At 41.3% G+C, this 23462-nt stretch overlaps 1 protein-coding gene across 4 annotated transcripts in view; it reads left to right on the top strand.

The window, feature by feature from the left end:
- Window positions 1–23462, top strand: part of CD109 (CD109 molecule) — a 134849-nt gene that overhangs the window by 31926 nt on the left and 79461 nt on the right. For all 4 annotated transcript variants that reach the window (XM_059941790.1, XM_059941789.1, XM_059941792.1 and 1 more), the window contains one exon: window positions 2281–2406. In XM_059941790.1, coding sequence (XP_059797773.1) covers window positions 2281–2406 — 126 coding nt within the window. The remainder of the gene's footprint in view (window positions 1–2280; window positions 2407–23462) is intronic.

Here is a 23462-nt window from a genome sequence, read left to right as displayed (position 1 = left end):
CATCGGCGGACTATGTGCATTTCTTTCCGTACATTTTAAGCGACACTGGGAATTATTATCATCATTTTTTATTTTTGTCAGTGTGATGGAAGAAAAATGGCCTTTCATTGTTTTCCTTTGCGTTCCCTTCATTATTAGACAGCATATATTTATTACCTCTTTGTATTTCTTCATTTGTTTTTGATCCTTTGAGCTCCGTAACCATCCCAGTCTTGACAGGGGCAGGAGAGCCAGCTCTGACTGCAGTGCCTGCCCCAGGGCTTGCCAAGGATGGTGACTTGCTTATTCTTGACCCGCTTGTGGTCTTTGGTTTTTTTTTTTTAAATTTATTTATTTATTTTTGGCTGTGTTGGGTCTTCCTTGCTGCACGCGGGCTTTCTCTAGTTGTGGTGAGCGGGCGCTACTCTTTGTTGCGGTGCGCGGGCTTCTCATTGCGGTGGCTTCTCTTGTTGCGGAGCACAGGCTCTAGGCGCACAGGCTTCAGTAGTTGTGGCTCATGGGCTTCAGTAGTTGTGGCTCGCAGGCTCTAGAGTGCAGGCTCAGTCGTTGTGGCGCACGGGCTTAGTTGCTCCGCGGCATGTGGGATCTTCCCGGACCAGGGATTGAACCCGTGTCCCCTGCATTGGCAGGCGGATTCTTAACCACTGCACCACCAGGGAAGCTCCCTGGTCTTTGGTTTTAACAATTAGTTTCTGCCTTCCTAGACCACTTCCTACTCAGTTCTCAGCATTGTACTTACCCCGACTTACACACTCTCCCCCGCTCGCGGAGTGAGGTTTCCTCTGGCTTCTAATAACCAGGCCAACCCGCTACCTTGAGTCAGAGGATAGAGATTAGGAATCAGTGATGGTGGTGGGATGAATTGGGAGATTGGGATTGACATATATACACTAATATGTATAAAATGGATAACTAATAAGAACCTGCTATATAAAAAAATAAATAAAATAAAATTCAAAGAAAAAAAAAAGAATCAGGGAAAAAATTTGATCCCGGAGTTCATAATCCAGGGAACAAAGAAACACCAAAACCAAAAAGTAACAATGACAAAAGACACCAAAAAACCCAGATAACAAATGAGAACCTTAAACAGTAGTGCATGCCAGGGGGGTAAACTCCGGGCACATTGGGGTTTCTCCAGGGAGTGGTCACTCCTGCCTCTTGGAGGCATGTGTAGAAGGCAGGAAGTTGGAGCTTATTTCACCATGTGGGCAAGGAAGGAAGGACCTCCCATGCATCAACAGTAGAGGCGTAGGTGCGTGGGCATTTGGGGCGAATTGCAAACAAGTCTGTATGTCTGGAGGAAGATGTGCCTAGAAATGTAGGTGGGGTCAGCTTCCTAAGCCTTGTAAACTACGCAGAGGAGTGTAGATCTCATTCCGTTCGCGAACAGAAGTCATCGTCACCCGGTGGTCTGATACACTGGTCATAGCGAGCGTTTGCTCATTGCTTGTAATTTGCCAGGAAGTGTGTCTGGTGTTGCAACCCCTTTGCCTCAGCCACAGGTTTGTGTCTGGCGGTGGGGAAGACGTATCGGAGGGGCAAGACTGGAGGAGAGAGGTTAGTTGCGATAGTTAGAAAACGGTGGTTGGATGTGAGATGTTAAAGGGGCAGAGTTGGCAGGGCTGGGATGGGATTGGATGGAGGGAGCGTGCTCTGGGAGAGCCTGGGAAGACTCCGGTGTTCTTCACGCATCCCCTTGGTTAAGCACCCCCGTGACAGCGCTTTTGTCGAATCAAAAGACACGTGCGTTTGAATCCTGAGTTCCGTCACGTGTTGGTGCTGTGATATCGGACCAGCTGTTTGTGGTTGAGGGCTTACCTAACCTCTCTGGGCGCCCGTTTTCTCAGCTGTAATGGGAGGATAATCCTACTCTGGAGGAGAATCCTAGTGACTGAAGGACGTGTGAGTGGTGGTGAGAAGGCAGAGTGCCCTTAATACAGGGGCCCGTTATCCCTGCAGTGGGGTTTCCTCTCAGCAACAACACCAGCAGCAGCGCAGGTTTGGTGAGGTACGTGGTGTAGTGTTTCATGTAGAAGGAAGTACGTGCCAAGATTTAAAAGGTAGAGCAGGATAAAGGCGTTCTCAGGAGAATATGAGAAAAGAAGTAATTTTTATTCATCTTCTTTGGTAGTATAGAGCTGACATTTTCCAAGAGCTCCCTCTGTCCCACATTTTGGATGTGCCTGGGAGCACTGCAGGGCCGTATCCGTAACCAGGTCGGATCCACGTCACATGGGGGTCTTTATATCGTTAACATGCATATGGTTTTCATTGTAGGATCCCAAGTCAAATTTGATCCAACAGTGGTTGTCAGAACAAAGTGATCTTGGAGTCGTTTCCAAAACTTTCCAATTATCTTCCCATCCAATACTTGGTGACTGGTCCATCCAAGTTCAAGTGAATGTGAGTATAAATACATTTTGGGGGGGAATGTTAAAATGTTTTAAATAGGTCCGGTGGGGAAAATATCTCTGAAGTCATTTATTTAGTGAAGAGAAAAACATTAATCTGAGTATCTAGATAATTTAAGTGGTTTTATTTTTAATTTACTATTGTTACCAATGGGTTAGCCTGTGTTATAACATATTAGAGTTTTAATCATTGTTGTCTTTTTACATAATGTAATGTTTGAAGGTTAAGACATTTCACATTTTAGTATAAAGCTGATTAAATATTTACTGTATTTAGTTATTGCACACATTGAGTATTTTAAAACTAAGTAATGAATACATAGCTATTATTTGGCAAATCTTATGTCTCAGAGTAATGACTTCTGATGAGAGATTGGTCTAACCTACTTTATCTTTGTTTTAAAAACTCTAGTGACCTTTAGGTTTTTAATCCATTTTGAGTTTATTTTTGTATATGGTGTTAGGGAGTGTTCTAATTTCATAAGGCCAGATACTATAAAACTCTTAGAGGAAAACATAGGCAGAACACTCTATGACATAAATTACAGCAAGATCCTTTTTGACCCACGTCCTAGAGTAATGGAAATAAAGACAAAAATAAACAAGTGGGACCTAATGAAACTTAAAAGCTTTTGCACAGCAAAGGAAACCATAAACAAGATGAAAAGACAACCCTCAGAATGGGAGAAAATATTTGCAAACGAATCAACGGACAGAGGATTCATCTCCCAAATATACAAGCAGCTCATGCAGCCAACAAACACATGAAAGGATGCTCAACATCACTAGTCATTAGAGAAACGCAAATCAAAACTACAATGAGGTACCACCTCACACTGGTCAGAATGGCCATGATCAAAAAATCTACAAACAATAAATGATGGAGAGGGTGTGGAGAAAAGAGAACCCTCTTGCACTCTTGGTGGAAATGTAAATTGATACAGCCACTATGGAGAACAGTATGGAAGTTCCTTGAAAAACTAAAAATAGAACTACCATATGACCCAGCAATCCCAATGCTGGGCATATACCCTGAGAAAACCATAATTCAAAAAGATACATGTACCCCAATGTTCATTGCAGCACTATTTACAATAGCCAGGACATGGAAGCAACCTAAGTGTCCATCGACAGATGAATGGATAAAGAAGATGCGGCACATATATACAATGGAATATTACTCAGCCATAAAAAGGAAGGAAATTGAGTTATTTGTAGTGAGGTGGATGGAGTTAGAGTCTGTCATACAGAGTGAAGTAAGTCAGAAAGAGAAAAACAAATACTGTATGCTAACACATATATATGGAATCTAAAAAAAAAAAAAGGTTCTGACGAACCTAGGGGCAGGACAGGAATAAAGACACAGACGTAGAGAATGGACTTGAGGACACAGGGAGGGGGAAGGGTAAGCTGGGATGAAGTGAGAGAGTGGCATGGAGATATATACACTACCAAATGTAAAACAGCTAGTGGGAAGCAGCCACATAGCACAGGGAGATCAGCTCTGTGCTTTGTGACCACCTAGAGGGGTGGGATAGGGAGGGTGGGAGGGAGATGCAAGAGGGAGGGGATATGGGGATATAGGTATATGTATAGCTGATTCACTTTGTTGTACGGTAGAAACCAGCACAGCATTGTAAAGCAATTATACTCCAATAAAGATGTTAAAAACAAAAGCAAAAACAAAAACAAAACTCTAATGACCTTAACAGCTACCGCAATCTTCTGCTCCCCAATGCTTCTTTCTGCCCAGCTCCCCCGCTTACTCCCGTATTTGCTGCCAACTCCCATGGCTCTGAGATCTAACAGGGCAGGGGCACTAGAACGCCCTCCGTGTCTCCGCCTCGGGTTTTCTCTGGTGCATCACTCTGTGGTGTTTGAAGATTCACTGAATATTTTCTAACTTTTTTCTTTGGAATTTATTAAAATGTATATAAATTCACAAATAAGAGCTTTAAAAATTCTATTAGAACAGGGCTTCTCACTTTTGACATTACGGTAAAAAATTGTTTGTTGCGGGGATGTCCTGTGCACTGTGGGACGTTTAGCAACATCTCTGACCTTTACTCACTAAATGCCAGTTGTAGCCGTCCCCTCCCTCCAAGTCGTGACAACCAGAGAAGTCTCCAGATGTCACCAAATGTCCCCTTCGAAAAATGCCCTCTCCCTCCTCCTTCGAGAGCCACTTTATTAGAAGGAATAGTCATTCATTAGCAGGTGGCCTGAGGTGAGATAAAAGTACCAAGTACCTAATAAATTAAAAATGAAAAAATTTTCCTTTAGTTAGCATTTTCGGGGGCCACATTTTAAAAGCAGAGCTAGATCCCCTTAGCACATGTTTTTTGAGCGTCTGCATGAAGATAAGGAGCGCGCTGGGCTCATGGAGAGTTTGTGCCACAGAGGAAATGAGAAAGCGTGCAAGGAGTTACGGACGCTGAGAGCGGGGGGTGATGAACGCTGGGTGGACCAGACATTGGAGCTTGTAGAAAAGGAGGACAGAGTAGGTGTTTGTGAGACGTAGGAGAGAGGAGGGTCTGTGTCGAGGCAGGGAAGGTGGAGGAGAGCCCCGGGGTCTGGGGACTGGGGAGAACGGAGGGACTGACACATGTTGAGGATGCTGGGAGCTGCAGATTAGGACGCATGTTGTGAGTTTTAAGGAGTTAGGACTTTATTCTCTGTTCCCACGTTTTGGTTTCATTATCATTTCCCCACGAATCAGCTGTTTGTCCATCCATCCATCTATCCATTCATCCATCTATCTACCATCCTCCATCAAATATGTGTTGAGGGCTTATAGTGCTGTGATGTGATACCAGGAAGCCTAACACCTGATCTCTGTCATCAAAGACTACTGTGGGGAGATGACTAATATGACAAAGTTAAGTGACACAAGGGTGACAGAAGAACACGAAGTAGTGCAACAGCAGAGGACTTGTGAGGCGCTCAGTCAGTGAGGCCCGTCAGGTGCCTCCAAGGAGCAAGTCTCACTCAGGCCCCCTGGGGATAAAGATGGTCTGTTGTCAACATGAGCGCCTGTGCTTTGGGGCCAGCGGCTTCCTCTGTGCTTGTGGTCGGCCCCGTTCCCCTCGCTTCTCTCCGACCTCTAGGATGTCCTCTGGTCCAGATCTGGACTGAGCGCACTGGCTCAGCCTAATAACCATCTCCTCAGAGTACTACAAGCAAGCCTCTGCATGGGTGGCGGGCAGCCTGTGGATGGGTCACTGGGTCCGATGTCCATCGCTGGTCCATTCCGAGGCCACCTCTGCACAGTGACCCGGTCTCAGCCTTGCGGGTAGCAGCCTCTGAGGGATTCCTTTGTTCAGTGAGTGGCACACAGAGTATGTACCAGGGGAGAGAGGAGACTAGAATAGTGGAGAAAGGCTGGGAGGTGTGAGACTGTAGGGTGAAAGAATTACCGGATTTCTCAGGTAGTAGTTTGTGGACTTGACCTGTCCTATTGCTTTAATAGGAAAAAGAAGGTAAATGCTCTTAAGGAAATTCAAGTGCTTAAAAAATTAAAAAACATTCACCGAATCTGGTCCTTGCCCACCTCTTTGGCCTCGTTAAGGGCCACCCTTACCCTTGAACTCTATGCTTTAGATGTATTACTCCTTAAGTTTCTTAAACTCGCCAGTCTGTCCTGTCCCAGAGCCTTCCCCGCGGGCTGCTTCCTCTGCCTGGGACGCTGTTTTTCTGCTGTTTTTCTAGCTCCTTGCTTTTGTCCTCAGGCATTATCTTTGATGGCCTAGAGCCTCTGGACGTTTGCGTAGCACGCTGTGCTTCTCTTGGTCCAATCCTGTCACTTAATTGGCAGGACCTGATACGCAGAGTCTGTATGAGCTCTGTAGGCAGAGCCTTGTTCCCCTGTGTCTTGGAGACTTAGCACGGTCCTTCGCACAAGGTAGAAGTCAGTACTTGTTCAATGAATGCGTGAAAGCTATATCATAGTCATTGGTCTTGAACTAAATATAATGTCCCCTTTTCCACATTCTATAAACATCTTTATCTTTTTGAAGACAGGCATATTGATCAGGAACTTATTAGTGGTGATATCATGTTTTTTCCTTCCAGCTTTGTTGAGATATAATTGACAAATAAAATTGTAAGATATTTAAAGTGTACAATGTGATGATTTAATATACATATACATTGTGAAAGGATTCCCCCCCCAGGTGATACAATGTTAAGGCACACAACTAAGGGAAAGTAAGCCCCATTATTTAAAAAAAAAAAAAAAACTCCTCCAATGGCCACCAGAGGTCAGTACAGTCAAAGAAATGTTATGAGAGGCAAACTGGATCCAGCCTTGGTCTCTGGTTTCTTTCCTTGACTCCAATACAGCATTCAAGGACTCTATGTTGCTTATTATTGAACTCTTTTCCATTTAGCTGTGAATAATTATTATGGAGGAAATATATTTATTATTTAAACAATCCACCATTATAGACCATATTTTTATTTTCCCAAGGCAGTGACCATTCTTAGTATAAATTTTAAGGAGGGGAAAATAATTATTTTCAGGAGACTGTTTTGAAATCCCATTTTGTCTCTAGAAAAAATATGGCCTGATTTTAGTGTTACTACTGAGGGCAATGTATACAGGACTTACCAGAGCTTTGATTTGTAGTGACATGAAGATAATCAGAGTGGCATCATTATAAAGTAAGTCTTTTTTAAAAAAAAAAAATTAATTAATTAATTTATTTTTGGCTGTGTTGGGTCTTCGTTGCTGTGCGAGGGCTTTCTCTAGCTGCGGCAAGTGGGGGCCACTCCTCATCGCGGTGCGCGGGCCTCTCACTATCGCGTCCTCTCTTGTTGCGGAGCACAGGCTCCAGACGCGCAGGCTCAGTAGTTGTGGCTCACGGGCCTAGTTGCTCCGCGGCATGTGGGATCTTCCCAGACCAGGGCTCGAACCCGTGTCCCCTGCATTGGCAGGCAGATTCTCAACCACTGCGCCACCAGGGAAGCCCTAAAGCAAGTCTTGATGATTATTATTTTTAAGCCCTCTTAAAGTTAGTAAAGTTTAGTAAGAACGCTGACTTTTTTTGTGTGCTATTTATACATATACTTAATCTATATGATTGCATCGGATGGGACTTGTTCTTTGCTGCTTTGGGAACAATCACCGTCCCTGCCGGCTCTCCCACGCTTTGGTCCCTTCCACGTCTCCAGGCCCTTTCCCATCAGTTCTCCCTTAAGTTCCTGGAGCACCAGACCCTCCTCGCAGAGGGAAGGGGTTTATTTTAGCCATAATACCCCTCCACAGACACGTGTTTTACCTCATGTACATTATAGGTCAAGTGGGGAAATGTGCTCTAAGTTGATAATCATCTTACAAATACACCTTGGGAAGATGATTTGTTTTAAAAGTCAGGCATCGCTTGTATTTTTGTTTTTTGTAGTATTTCTCTAGTTGCCTTATCTCTTGACTGGTGTCCTTGGTTCTCCCAAATAGTTGCAAATGTTTTTTTTTTTTCTCCCTATTTTAAAAATTGTGGTAAAATATACATAACAGGAGATGTACTGTCTTAACTATTTTTAAGTGTACAGTTCAGTGGTATTAAATACATTCACAATGTTTTGCAACAATGTTGTGCACCATCCGTCTCCAGAACTCTTTTCATCTTGCAAAACTGAAACTCTGTACCTATGAAACAATAACTGCCCATTTCCCTCCTCCCAGCCCTGCCCTCATGTCCCCGGCACCCATCGTTCTACTTTCTGTCTCCATGATTTTGACTACTCTAAGTACCTCACATAAGTGGACTCATAGAGTGTATGTCTTTTTGTGACTTTATTCCACTTAGTTTAATGTCTTCAAGGCTCATCCAGGTTATAGCACGCGTCAGAATTTCCTTCCTTTTTAAGGCTGACGCATCTTCTGTTGTATGTAGATTCTGGATTTAGTCGCAAAGTTTCTGGCATCTTTGGTTATAAATTGTATTCCAGGTTACTAGAAGGCAGTTTTAGAGGTTCTTTAAAAGAGAGGCTGGCGCTGGTGTCTGAGCACCACGCTCCCAGGAGGCAGGAGGGACCTTACCGCACTGCCTTCTCCCTTGGGCAGCCTCGGCTGGCCCAGAGTTTCAGGTCTCTGGGCGACTCAAGCATGGGTGTCACATTCCTCTGAGGACCCGAAGGAAGAGCACTGAGAGAGCCCTGCTTCTGGATATCGCAGCCCTGCACCTTCCTTCCTTGGGAGCAGACAGCGTGTCTTTCCTCCCAGAGTGGCTGGTACAGCTCCCGCTGCTGGAACTTAGCCGTGCTTCCTAAGCACCCGTGTGCCTGGGAACCCGCCGACGGCGGCTCTCGTTCAAGTTGTGCAGCCCAGAGCCCCGCCCCCAGACGGCAAGTCAGTTTCGCAGGCAGCGACCTAGGAGTTTGCATGTTACATTAGCGCTCTAGGAGATCCTATTTGTTTTCAGGACCACGTTTTGAGAAGTGCTGCTGTGTGCCCACAGCTAGGCATCTTCGGGTTCTGTCTCTTCCAGTGAGAGGCGGTGGTGGGTAGTGGAAAAGGCACGCCCCCGATTTGTTCTTGGAACTCCCTGGTGGTGAGACGGAGCTACTTACTTGACCCCTCTAGGTGAGTAGCTCCGCACGGCCCCCTGGCAGCCTAGACTTCCTAAAGCAGATTTGGGGTCACGGTCTTAATTTTTTACAACAGCTTTTCTGGAGATTTGGATACACAGCCTGCGTAGGAACCCCTGAACCAGACGACCTCTTAGTCTCTTCTGGCTGCATCTGACTGCAGTTTCTCAGCCCTTGTTTTGATCTTAGGCCAGTGTTGGGCTGGCAGACAAGAAATAGAAGGTAGAAAGCGCGATAGCCCCGAGGCCCGAGATCACTTTTTTGAAGCCCTGTGTGCTAGTTTGTGGGTGTAAAATTGTTGTGTAGTTCAGAGGCAGTCTGCACTGAATTGTTCCTTTGTTTGTAACAATACCTCCTTTCTCCTGAGCTAGTTGTTGTGGAACGTCAGGTAGAGGGGTGCTGTGTGGCCTTTTATAGCCTTTCTGCCTCTCCTTATCTTTCTGCTTAGCTGTTCCCTGGTCAGTTTGCTTCTGCTGTCAGGGTTTTTCTGAAGCCATTGTCCTTTGCAAAAGAGCACACATTCGTTTGGACAGCTCTTGAGCTTGGAACGCTCCACAAGTGGCATCTGGTGATCCCCTGGCTGGTGATGACAGCTGAACAGAGCATGGACCCACCTGTGACAGGTCAGCAAACAGTGTATCCTCTCTGGAATGTGGATGTGGCTTCCAAAATCCTTTTGCTAGCCTCTGCTTGAAAGAAGGCTGCTTTTTGGGGGAAAGACCTTAAGTTCTTGCTTGCATGTGCAGTGAAAAAAGGAAGGAGGAGTTAGTTTTAGAATTTTGGTTTTTTAGAGCATGTCAACTGGTGGAGGCTAGCACTTCATTCTCCCTTCTTCCCTAGGTCCTTCTACCCAGCACCTCTACAGCACTTACTGGTCCGTGTAGCCTTTTCTTTCTCCTTTTTTGGTGTGGTAAGGTATACATGAAATTTACCGTCTTAGCCATTTTTAAGTGTGTAGTTCAGTAGCATCAAGTCCATTCACATGGTTGTACAAACATCACCACCATCAATTTCCAGAATTTGTTTCATCTTTCCAAACCGTGATCAGTGTAGCTTTACAGAATATGACTGCCTTACTTATTAGACTGTGAGTTCCTTGAAGACTCAAGTTCTTTTTTTTTTAATTGAAGTAGAGTTGATTTATAATATTGTGTTAATTTCAGGTGTGCAGCATAGTGATTTGTCTTTTTCTCAGATTATATTCCATTATAGGTTATTACAAGATATTGGGTAAAATTTCCTGTGATATACGGTAAATCCTTGTTGCTTGTCTATTTTGTGTATAGTAGTTTGTGTCTGTTAATCCCATACTCCTAATTTATCCCTCCCCCCTCCACCTTTCCCCTTTGGTAACCATAAGTTTGTTTTCTATGTCTGTGAGTGTATTTCTGTTTTGTATATAGATTCATTTGTATTATTTTTTAGATTCCACATACGAGTTATATCACAGTATTTATCTTTCTCTGGCCTAGTTCACTAAGCATAATATTCTCTAGGTCCATCCACGTTACTGAAAATGGCAAAATTTCGTTCTTTTTTACAGCTAAGTAGTATTCCATTATATATATATATACATATATATATACATACACACACACACACACACACACACACACACACACACACACATATCACATCTTCTTAAGCCAGTCATCTGTTGATGGGCACTTGGGTTGCATCCATAAGACAAGAGTTCTGTGTGATTAATTTCCACATTTATTCTGTCCTGTTGTAGGAACTCATTTATGCTTGTGGGATGAAAGAATGAGTGAACGGAGTGATTGAACGGTTTCTCCTAGACTGTTGCTACTGGTCATTATCCTTTGTGATGCTCTCTGACCTATAGCCCCAGTCTTCTATATGAGACTACAACTTAGTAGAGATATGTTCATATATTTTCATTTTGAGAATATGTGCAATATATAGTTGTGTACTTGGTGCACCTGTGAGCCAGTAGGAAACAGGCCTTTTGGATTAATATTCTGGACTTTCTGATTTTGAAGATTAAAAAAGATTTCAGTCAAGAACTGAATATCCTGGTCTCTTGTGAGATTCAAGATGCATGCACATGTTTTGTGCCGTATCATTCCTGTGACTTTATTAGGTCGTTTGATCTGCTAATTGTCAGTCCCTGGGGGTGCACATTTAATTAAATTCTGGCTCCAAGCTAATTTATGTCAGGAGTTCCTTGTCTTGTTCTTTCTCTCCAGAAGCTACCCTAGGGATGCCCTTCCTTTCACATGTCCCTTACTGACCCCTCTCTTCAGTGAGAAAACTTTGGGATCGGATTTTAGCGTGTCCTGATCATCAGTGAAATGGGGAGTCTGAGAAGTCTGTCAGCACATCTCGCAGGGTTTTGGTGCTGGAGAGGATCTTAGAGGTAACCCAGACCCATCTCCTCCTTTGACGGAGGAAGAATCTTAGTGACTTGGTTGGGCTCAGGTGGTGTTAGGGTAGGGTCAGGGCTAGAAGCTAGATTTCCTGATACTTTTCAGCTCTATAACATTAAATTATTTAATATGTGCTGCAATTGCTGTTTTAAGACAGTCACTTTTTTGGTTGAACATAGATGTCAACAGGGCTGTCTGGATGCATTGGTGGGGAGGATGTCCACCTCTGTCACATGATTTTCGGGTGCCACACGTGTCACTCCCTCATACATTGCATTGTTTTCAAAGTGTCTCAGATTCTGAACACAACAGCCAGGACTTTGAATTGAGGGTTTGAGCCTAGGAGACTCATGTTACAGCATATGCGTTGCCTGGTAGGGAACTATGTAATATCCATTAGTGTATTTATTAAGGATTAGCTTGCTGTCACCTAGCAGACTGTATAATCTTGGTATTATGAGCCATAAGATTAATTGTTTTTTTTTTTAGTTCTATGATTTTAATTTTTTTTTTAGACTTGCATCTCTTTTTTTAAATTGAAGTATAGTTGATTTACGATGCTGTGTTTTTTTCAGGTGTCAGCACAGTGATTCAGTTATGTATACATATATATCCATTTTTTCAAGTTCTTTTCCATTATAGGCTTTTACAAAATATTGAATATATTTCCCTGTGCTCTATAGTAGGTCCTTGTTGTTTATCTATTTTATATATAGTAGTGTGTATCTGTTAATCATGAACTCCTAATTGATCCCCCCCATTTTCCCCTTTGGTAACAATAAGTTTGCTTTCTATGTCTGTGAATCTGTAGGAAGATTAATTTTTAAAAGAACTTTTTATTTGAGGTAGAGTCACAGAAAGTACAGAGAGGTCCTGGATACCCTTTATGCAGTGGACCCAATGATTGTATCTTATTATTGTACAACCTCAAAGGCAGCAACTTGATACTCATGTGATGTGTGTAGTCCTGTATGATGCTTACTTGTCAGTGACATAGGGGAGAGTTGTAACTCACTGGACGCCAGCTGCTGGCGGCAGCACTGGGTACCAAGGTAGAGCCTGAAATGAGTACTGAGGTGCTGGGTGGAGTAAGAAAAGGAGAAGTGAGCAGCAAATGGAATTATTTTGCCTCAAGGGTGTGCCTTTCCCATTCAGTACAAAGCTGTAGCTACACTTCTGCTCTTTCCTCTTGCTTGAGTTTGGTGCCCAAGAAAGCTGGTCATGTTGCATGTCTTTGAAGACCTCAATTCTTTGCACTTTCAGTAGGAACAGAGAGGGTTAAATGAGTGATTTTTGTTTGTTTTTAAAGAGAGCATGCTTCTAGTTCGTACTTTTCTACTAAGGAGACCAGTTTGTCCCTTGTACAGCATAATGTATTTGGTACTGCCAATGGTGAAACTTCTTAGGGTGTGAACGTGCTCGTGGCATAGGATACCTGGACCAGGATCCTTCCACCTGGAGCCCTGTGTCACAGACAACAGTCTGTGTCTTGGTTGTTGGTTAGATCCATTCTTCCCAAGTCCTATCACTATGGGTAATTATCGGGTATAGAACAACTTCAGTTCTTCGGATGTTTAGTTCCAGTCTTGATGGGTACCAGAATATTTGTGATTCTTTCTAATGAGGGAAGGGATTCAAGAAAATGCTATCTTATGGGGAGATTCTGGTTTCTCCTTCCTCACTCTCAGTAGATAATCTCCCTTTCTACTTTGTAAAGAAAACAGATGTCATCAGATAGGAGTTTCTTTAAATTTCTCTGCCACGTTTACATATCTACCTTGCTTGCACCCATCTCATGCTTATCCTTTTCTTTTACAGAAAAGATATAATTCTTCATATCTAAGACCAAAACCTTGACCTGTTCACGGGCTTCTCCTTTCTCCTGCTTTCTCAAAAACCTTACAGTCTCCCAAAGACCATGCTTGAAATCTCAAAATCTCAAAAGGTAAACTGAAGCATGTTAAAAAATTTGAGTCTATTTGAGCAGAAATCGATTGGAATTGGCAGTGCCAAACTGGAAGTGGTTGGACAGTCCCCTCAGACAAGAGGTGAAGGAGAGACTTTATAGAGAAAAGATGGAAGCAAAGAAAGGAAATCATAGATTGACCATAGCTTAAAGCCTAGGTGACTGTATCTGATTGGTTGTCCTTAGCATTTTGATTTCATAACCGTGAGGCATTCACAGGCTTAGATCCTGGTTTGTTTACATAGGGCACCCACGGCGTGAGAGCCCCATCAGTCCAATGGCCTCCTTACTTAATTAACTTAAACCTTTTACCCCTCTTTCTGCTTTGCCCCAATCATGACCCAGTCAGTCATTGAACCTAATACTTCTTCCTTTAAAGTGTCTCTTGAATTCATCCATCCCTCTTTAGTTTTTGTTGCCCCCTAAAGCAGTCCCCTGTTACCCTCAGACTGGAACATTATGACCTAACATAGAAGGTAGTCATGTATTTGGTAAACAGCTGCGAGCCCCTGGGAGTCTCCCTGACTTCAGTTCCTTTCCCTTTAATCACCCCACATGCTGTGATCTCCCTAAAATACTACTTTAATCATGTCATATTACTGCCTAAAAACTTTCTGCAAAAATCAATAATAAGACAACAAATATCGATGATTTCTTTTGTTTGGGAGTTTATCATAAACATGTCATTCTTTCTACTGAATAATGTTTGGGTGTTTTTACATTGACCATGCATTATTTTCATAATCAGTGGGAAATAATGAAAGTATCATTTTTATATCTTTTATAATTTGAGAGAATCACTCACATACATGTTTGCTTTCTCTGTCCTCAGAAGTCTGGTATGAAATTTATAACATTGACATTCAGAGTGAAATAAAAGTTACTAGAGCCTCCCACTGTCTACAGATGAAATCTAACACATTAGCCAGATGTCCAGTACCCTCCACAGCTTGACCCACAAACTCCTCCAATTTTCTCTTCGACGACTTTGTTACCGAGCTCAGGCTCAGGTGCAGAAAGCCAAACTCTGACAGCCAGTATTTGCAGCAGAGTAGGGGTTTATTTCAGGGTGCCAAGCAAGGGAGTGGGGAACAAGTGTCAGGTCCACTCCAACCTGGTCTGTGAGTTGGGGTGTTTTTAAAGGAAAAGAACAAAGACGCCGAGCTTAATCATCATCTTGTGACATTTCTTTATTTGTAGTTTTGAGGGTCAGGAAGTCTCTGATTTACAGTTCTCTGGCCAGGTGGTCCATGGCTTGGGGCTCTGTAGGCTCATCTTGCCCTGGAGAAACAGCCTGAGTTTGTACGTTAATGATGATCTCTACAGCAGCGATTTTAGTGCATTAAGGATGTCATAGGCAACAGTGATCTTAGTCACCTGACTCTGGTTGATTGGCATTCAGCTAGCACAGGCTTGAGGTCAGAGGGGACAAGAAAGGGAATAAAGTTTTGGAGAGAGAGGTTAATCATAAACTCAGAAAGGGAACTCTGTTCTAGGGGGACAGGGTTTCAAGGTCCCTGGCCCGCAGTGCCTGCTGCCAGCTCTGCAGCTCTGTTCCCCAGCTCCGAGCCTCAGTACCCCCACCCCCTCACCCCATCCAAGTTGTACAGTCCCTCCACCTCCATCTAGTTGACGCATGGAATTTTAAAGGCGTAAGAGGCTTACAAGTTCTCTGATCCAAATCCCTTACTTTACAGCTGAGGGAACTGGAATCCAGAGCTGAAATGACTTATCCACAGTCTTGTGACTCTTCATTCTAGAGCTCTTTGCATTCTTACATGTAGCCTTCCCTGACTGTAAGCACCTTGAATGTAGGGTTTGTGTCTTATCATCTTTAGATGTCTACTGACTGTTGTTTCTTCCCACCTAACATACAACAGGAAAGTTCTATATTTTTAGCTTTATTCAGATCCCTACTAATGTTCCTAAGCTTAGCCTTAATACCTATGGAACAGTAGTCATGTAATATCCTATTTTTTCCCCTCTTTGATTTTTATCATAAAATTAGCAAAGAACTTAAAAACTAGTAAGTCACAAAAGCGTCAACAGATGTATATTAGAGAAATGACAGATGTAAACAGTGCCTGAAGTGGAGGGCAAATCCCACCACTTTTATGGTTATTCTTTGGTAATAAGAGGTCCTGTCATTTTTGGTTACATGTATGCATGCAAAAGTCTGCATTCAGTAATTAATATGTCCAGCCCAATAAAATTAAGTGCCCCCTTCTCTCAGCTTGGGTCTTCTCTGGTCTGGCTGCCTGTCCCCGACTCAGGAGGCTGTATTGCACTCCTGCAGGATTGAATTGGGTAGAGGGAAGAGAGGCGAGGGGTAAAAAACTCTTACATCACTACTGGGTATATACCCTGAGAAAACCATAATTCAAAAAGAGTCATGTACCACAATGTTCATTGCAGCTCTATTTACAATAGCCAGGACATGGAAGCAATCTAAGTGTCCATCAACAGATGAATGGATAAAGAAGATGTGGCACGTATATGCAGTGGAATATTACTCAGCCACAAAAAGAAACAAAATTGAGTTATTTGTGGTGAGGTGGATGGACCTAGAGACTGTCATACAGAGTGAAGTAAGTCAGAAAGAGAAAAACAAATACCATATGCCAACACATATATATGGAATCTAAAAAAAAAAAAAAAAAAAGGAAAAAAATGGTTCTGAAGAACCTAGGGGTAGGACAGGAATAAAGACGCAGACATAGAGAATGGACCTGAGGACACGGAAAGGGGGAAGGGTAAGCTGGGACAAAGTGAGAGAGTAGCACTGACATATATACACTACCAAATGAGAATAGATAGCTAGTGGGGGGAAGCAGCTGCATAGCACAGGGAGATCAGCTCGGTGCTTTGTGACCACCTAGAGGGGTGGGATAGGGAGGGTGGGAGGGAGATGCAAGAGGGAGGAGATATGGGGATATGTGTATATGTATAGCTGATTCACTTTGTTATACAGCAGAAACTAACACACCATTGTAAAGCAATTATACTCCAATAAAGATGTTAAAAAAACCCCAGAAAACCCTCTTACTTGATGTATAAGGCTGAGACATATGAATTTTCCAATATTTATTCTACAAAAATGTTTAATATGGTTTAAAATAATACTGTCGTCAGCTGACATCAGAGCTCTCTGGGCTTGGCAGGCATTTAAAACGAACACCTTTCCTTCTTAAAGCTCTTTTGTGGGTTCTTTGGAGCACCCCTACCAGTGCTGGGAAGTCTCTCTTCCAAAGTGTCTTTGATGCTTTTGACTCTCTGTCCTCCAGCTGGCTCTTTCCTCCAGCTCCATCTTCAGCTCCTGGGTGTCTACAGTACACCTCCAGCTGCATCTCCTGGGGTTGCCTTATGCCTCTGGAGGCTGGTTTTGATTAGGATAGAAGACAGCCTCATGCTGGCTCTCTTTTTTTTGTACATTCGGTTGAGGGGAAAAGCTCATGTGCTCTTTGCTCCCTGAAACTCAGCACAGCATCCTGTCTTGGCTCAGCCCTCCATGCAGCAGGTCAGCAGCGGTAGTTTTCTCTCCAGGTTTTTCAGGTGTGTCAAGTCCCTGCCCACTACAGCTTGAGGTTGCTCCTGGGGACACACATCCAGCTCTCTGGATTGTCCAATTGAAGCCGTTTTTCCCTAGGCTTGAAGTGAGGGGCAAGCAACTCCCACCTGATCCCTGGGGCTGGGGTGTGTGTGACTCCTAGCACATCAAAAGCTTTCTCCTAAAATTCTTTTCTAGCGTATTTTCTTTTGGTTAAGAGTTGCAAAACCGGAAGTTACTTGCTGATACACAGAGGAGAAGGTGATGTGAAGATGGAGCAGAGAGTTAAAGATGCTGGCCTTAAAGACTGATGTAGCCACAAGCCTAGGAATGCTGGCAGCAACTGCTGCGGAACAGAATAAAGAAAAAAGAATGAAAAGAAATGAAGACAGCCTAAGAGACCTCTGGGACAACATTAAACACAACAACATTCACATTATAGGGGTCCCAGTAGGAGAATAGAGAGAGAGAAAGGACCCGAGAAAATATTTGAAGAGATTATAGTCGAAAACTTCCCTAACATGGGAAAGGAAATAGCCACCCAAGTCCAGGAAGCGCAGAGAGTCCCATACAGGATAAACCCCAGGAGAAACACGCCGAGACACATAGTAATCAAATTGGCAAAAATTAAAGACAAAGAAAAATTATTGAAAGCAACAAGGGAAAAACAACAAATAACATACAAGGGAACTCCCATAAGGTTAACAGCTGATTTCTCAGCAGAAACTCTACAAGCCAGAAGGGAGTGGCATGATATACTTAAAGTGATGAAAGGGAAGAACCTACAACCAAGATTACTCTACCCGGCAAGGATCTCATTCAGATTCGATGGAGAAATCAAAAGCTTTACAGATAAGCAAAAGCTAAGAGAATTCAGCACCACCAAACCAGCTCTACAACAAATGCTAAAGGAACTTCTCTAAGTGGGAAACACAAGAGAAGAAAAGGACCTACAAAAACAAACCCAAAACAATGAAGAAAATGGTCATAGGAACATACATATCGATAATTACCTTAAACGTGAATGGATTAAATGCTCCAACCAAAAGACACAGACTGGCTGAAGGGATACAAAAACAAGACCCATATATATGCTGTCTACAAGAGACCCACTTCAGACCTAGGGACACACACAGACTGAAAGTGAGGGGATGGAAAAAGATATTCCATGCAAATGGAAATCAGAAGAAAGCTGGAGTAGCAATACTCATATCAGATAAAATGGACTTTAAAATAAAGAATGTTACAAGAGACAAGGAAGGACACTACATAATGATCAAGGGATTAATCCAAGAAGAAGATATGACAATTATAAATATATATGCACCCAACATAGGAGCACCTCAATACATAAGGCAAATGCTAACAGCCATAAAAGGGGAAATTGACAGTAACACAATAATAGTGGGGGACTTTAACACCTCACTTACACCAATGGACAGATCATCCAAAATGAAAATAAATAAGGAAAGAGAAGCTTTAAATGACACAATAGACCAGATAGATTTAATTGATATATATAGGACATTCCATCCAAAAACAGCAGATTACACGTTCTTCTCAAGTGCGCACGGAACATTCTCCAGGATAGATCACATCTTGGGTCACAAATCAAGCCTCAGTAAATTTAAGAAAATTGAAATCATATCAAGCATCTTTTCTGACCACAACGCTATGAGATTAGAAATGAATTACAGGGAAAAAAACATAAAAAGGACAAACACATGGAGGCTAAACAATACGTTACTAAATAACCAAGAGATCACTGAAGAAATCAAAGAGGAAATAAAAAAATACCTAGAGACAAATGACAATGAAAACACGACGACCCAAAACCTATGGGATGCAGCAAAAGCGGTTCTAAGAGGGAAGTTTATAGCTATACAAGCCTACCTAAAGAAACAAGAAAAAGCTCAAGTAAACAATCTAACCTTACACCTAAAGAAACTAGAGAAAGAAGAACAAACAAAACCCAAAGTTAGCAGAAGGAAAGAAATCATAAAGATCAGAGCAGAAATAAATGAAATAGAAACAAAGAAAACAATAGCAAAGATCAATAAAACTAAAAGTTGGTTCTTTGAGAAGATAAACAAAATTGATAAGCCATTAACCAGACTCATCAAGAAAAAGAGGGAGAGGACTCAAATCAATAAAATCAGAAATGAAAAAGGAGAAGTTACAACAGACACCGCAGAAATACAAAGCATCCTAAGACACTACTACAAGCAACTTTATGCCAATAAAATGGACAACCTGGAAGAAATGGACAAATTCTTAGAAAGGTATAACCTTCCCAGACTGAATCAGGAAGAAACAGAAAATATGAACAGACCAGTCACAAGTAATGAAATTGAAACTGTGATTAAAAATCTTCCAACAAACAAAAGTCCAGGTCCAGATGGCTTCACAGGTGAATTCTATCAAACATTTAGAGAAGAGCTAACACCCATCCTTCTCAAACTCTTCCAAAAAATTGCAGAGGACGGAACACTTCCAAACTCATTCTATGAGGCCACCATCACCCTGATACCAAAACCAGACAAAGACACTACAAAAAAAGAAAATTACAGACCAATATCACTGAGGAATATAGATGCAAAAATCCTCAACAAAATACTAGCAAACAGAATCCAGCAACACATTAAAAGGATCATACACCACGATCAAGTAGGATTTATCCCAGGGATGCAAGGATTCTTCAATATACGCAAATCAATCAATGTGATACACCATATTAACAAATTGAAGAATAAAAACCATATGATCATCTCAATAGATGCAGAAAAAGCTTTTGACAAAATTCAACACCCATTTCTGATAAAAACTCTCCAGGAAGTGGGCATAGAGGGAACCTACCTCAACATAATAAAGGCCATATATGACAAACCCACAGCAAACATCATTCTCAATGGTGAAAAACTGAAAGCATTTCCTCTAAGATCAGGAACGAGACAAGGATGTCCACTCTCACCACTATTATTCAACATAGTTCTGGAAGTCCTAGCCACGGCAATCAGAGAAGAAAAAGAAATAAAAGGAATACAAATTGGAAAAGAAGAAGTAAAACTGTCACTGTTTGCGGATTACATGATACTATACATAGAGAATCCTAAAACTGCCACCAGAAAACTGCTAGAGCTAATTGATGAATATGGTAAAGTTGCAGGATACAAAAATAATGCACAGAAATCTCTTGCATTCCTATACACTAATGATGAAAAATCTGAAAGAGAAATTATGGAAACACTCCCATTTACCATTGCAACAAAAAGAATAAAATACCTAGGAATAAACCTACCTAGGGAGACAAAAGACCTGTATGCAGAAAACTATAAGACACTGATGAAAGAAATTAAAGATGATACCAACAGATGGAGAGATATACCATGTTCTTGGATTGGAAGAATCAACATTGTGAAAATGAGTATACTACCCAAAGCAATCTACAGATTCAATGCAATCCCTATCAAATTACCAATGGCATTTTTTACGGAGCTAGAACAAATCATCTTAAAATTTGTATGGAGACACAAAAGACCCCGAATAGCCAAAGCAGTCTTGAGGCAAAAAAATGGAGCTGGAGGAATCAGACTCCCTGACTTCAGACTCTACTACAAAGCTACAGTAATCAAGACAATATGGTACTGGCACAAAAACAGAAACATAGATCAATGGAACAAGATAGAAAGCCCAGAGATTAACCCATGCACCTATGGTCAACTAATCTATGACAAAGGAGGCAAAGATATACAATGGAGAAAAGACAGTCTCTTCAATAAGTGGTGCTGGGAAAACTGGACAGCTACATGTAAAAGAATGAAATTAGAATACTCCCTAACACCATACACAAAAATAAACTCAAAATGGATTAGAGACCTAAATATAAGACTGGACACTATAAAACTCTTAGAGGAAAACATAGGAAGAACACTCTTTGACATAAATCACAGCAAGATCTTTTTTGATCCACCTCCTAGAGTAATGGAAATAAAAACAAAAATAAACAAGTGGGACCTAATGAAACTTCAAAGCTTTTGCACAGCAAAGGAAACCATAAACAAGACGAAAAGACAACCCTCAGAATGGGAGAAAATATTTGCAAATGAATCAACGGACAAAGGATTAATCTCCAAAATATATAAACAGCTCATTCAGCTCAATATCAAAGAAACAAACACCCCAATCCAAAAATGGGCAGAAGACCTAAATAGACATTTCTCCAAAGAAGACATACAGACGGCCACGAAGCACATGAAAAGATGCTCAACATCACTAACTATTAGAGAAATGCAAATCAAAACTACAATGAGGTATCACCTCACTCCTGTTAGAATGGGCATCATCAGAAAATCTACAAACAACAAATGCTGGAGAGGGTGTGGAGAAAAGGGAACCCTCTTGCACTGTTGGTGGGAAGGTAAATTGATACAGCCACTATGGAGAACAATATGGAGGTTCCTTAAAAAACTAAAAATAGAATTACCATATGACCCAGCAATCCCACTACTGGGCATATACCCAGAGAAAACCGTAATTCAAAAAGACACATGCACCCGAATGTTCATTGCAGCACTATTTACAATAGCCAGGTCATGGAAGCAACCTAAATGCCCATCAACAGACGAATGGATAAAGAAGATGTGGTACATATATACAATGGAATATTACTCAGCCATAAAAAGGAATGAAATTGAGTCATTTGTTGAGACGTGGATGGATCTAGAGACTGTCATACAGAGTGAAGTAAGTCAGAAAGAGAAAAACAAATATTGTATATTAATGCATGTATGCGGAACCTAGAAAAATGGTACAGATGAGCCAGTTTGCAGGGCAGAAGTTGAGACACAGATGTAGAGAATGGACATATGGACACCAAGGGGGGAAAACTGCGGTGAGGTGGGGATGGTGGTGTGCTGAATTGTGCGATTGGGATTGACATGTATACACTGATGTGTATAAAACTGATGCCTAATAAGAACCTGCAGTATAAAAAAACAAACAAAACAACTAATACTAAACTTTCATTGGGTTATTTGTATGGAAATATGTTAATATAAATGTTTCAGACATGACATGAAATTTCTAAAAATCTTATATTTGTATTTGTATGGAAATATGTATGGAAATATGTTAATATAAATGTTTCAGACATTACATGAAATATCTAAAAATCTTATATTTGTATTTGTATGGAAATATGTATGGAAATATGTTAATATAAATGTTTCAGACATTACATGAAATTTCTAAAAATCTTATATGTTCTGGTATAATGTTATAAGTAATAATCCTAGTTATTACTTTAAAATGTATATCTCAGAAATAACTAATTTTCTTGTCAACTGCATTATTATGAACTTTCATCAAATCTTGAACCGTGGTCATTTTTAAGTCTTTTGTCATTTACAGACAGTTCTGGGTGTACTCTGATGATTTTGCAAAAATGTTCCTATAAAAGGGTTTCATCTTCAAGAAATTCATGGAAAAGACTCTGACAAGTACAGGTTTCTGGTAACTGACTGTACTGCTGAACTGAATGAATAAGCATTTTCAGAACTCTAATGAAAAACTGATGAACTCATAAAAGTGCTAACAAAAGATCAAGATGAAAAAAAAATTAATTACATGGGACTGAGTGAACTGATGAGGATGAGTATAATTTTTGTGACTTTCTGTCTGAATTAAAAAAAAAAAAAATCCCACAAGGACTCAGAGGCAAAGAATATACAAATCAATTTTCACTGCAAAGTAAAGGAGCTGTTACAGTGGAGGATTACTGGACTGAATGTCAATATTATGACATAGTATGAGTGTGTTTCATGTTTGGTAATTGCAATCATTGTTGCTTTTGTTGTGGTCACCCATGTACAATGCTTGGTGTCAGTCTATTTATCTCTTGTAAAAATAAAATACAGTGTGTGTGTGTGAAAAAAAAAAAAAAAAAAAACAAGACCCATATATATGCTGTCTACAAGAGACCCACTTCAGACCTAGGGACACACACAGACTGAAAGTGAGGGGATGGAAAAAGATATTCCATGCAAATGGAAATCAGAAGAAAGCTGGAGTAGCAATACTCATATCAGATAAAATGGACTTTAAAATAAAGAATGTTACAAGAGACAAGGAAGGACACTACATAATGATCAAGGGATTAATCCAAGAAGAAGATATGACAATTATAAATATATATGCACCCAACATAGGAGCACCTCAATACATAAGGCAAATGCTAACAGCCATAAAAGGGGAAATTGACAGTAACACAATAATAGTGGGGGACTTTAACATCCTACTTACACCAATGGACAGATCATCTAGACAGAAAATAAATAAGGAAACAGAAGCTTTAAATGACACAATAGACCAGGTAGACTTAATTGATATTTATAGGACATTCTACCTGAAAGCAGCAGAACACACTTTTTTCTCAAGTGCACATGGAACATTCTCCAGGATAGATCACATCCTGGGTCACAAATCAAGCCTTGGAAAATTTAAGAAAATTGAAATCATATCAAGCAACTTTTCCAACAACAACACTACAAGATTAGAAA

Source organism: Balaenoptera ricei, chromosome 12 (assembly GCF_028023285.1).
Source record: "Balaenoptera ricei isolate mBalRic1 chromosome 12, mBalRic1.hap2, whole genome shotgun sequence".
Lineage (NCBI taxonomy): Eukaryota > Metazoa > Chordata > Mammalia > Artiodactyla > Balaenopteridae > Balaenoptera > Balaenoptera ricei.
The sequence above is the reverse complement of the archived record's forward strand: the minus strand, read 5'-3'. Positions and strand labels throughout refer to the sequence as shown.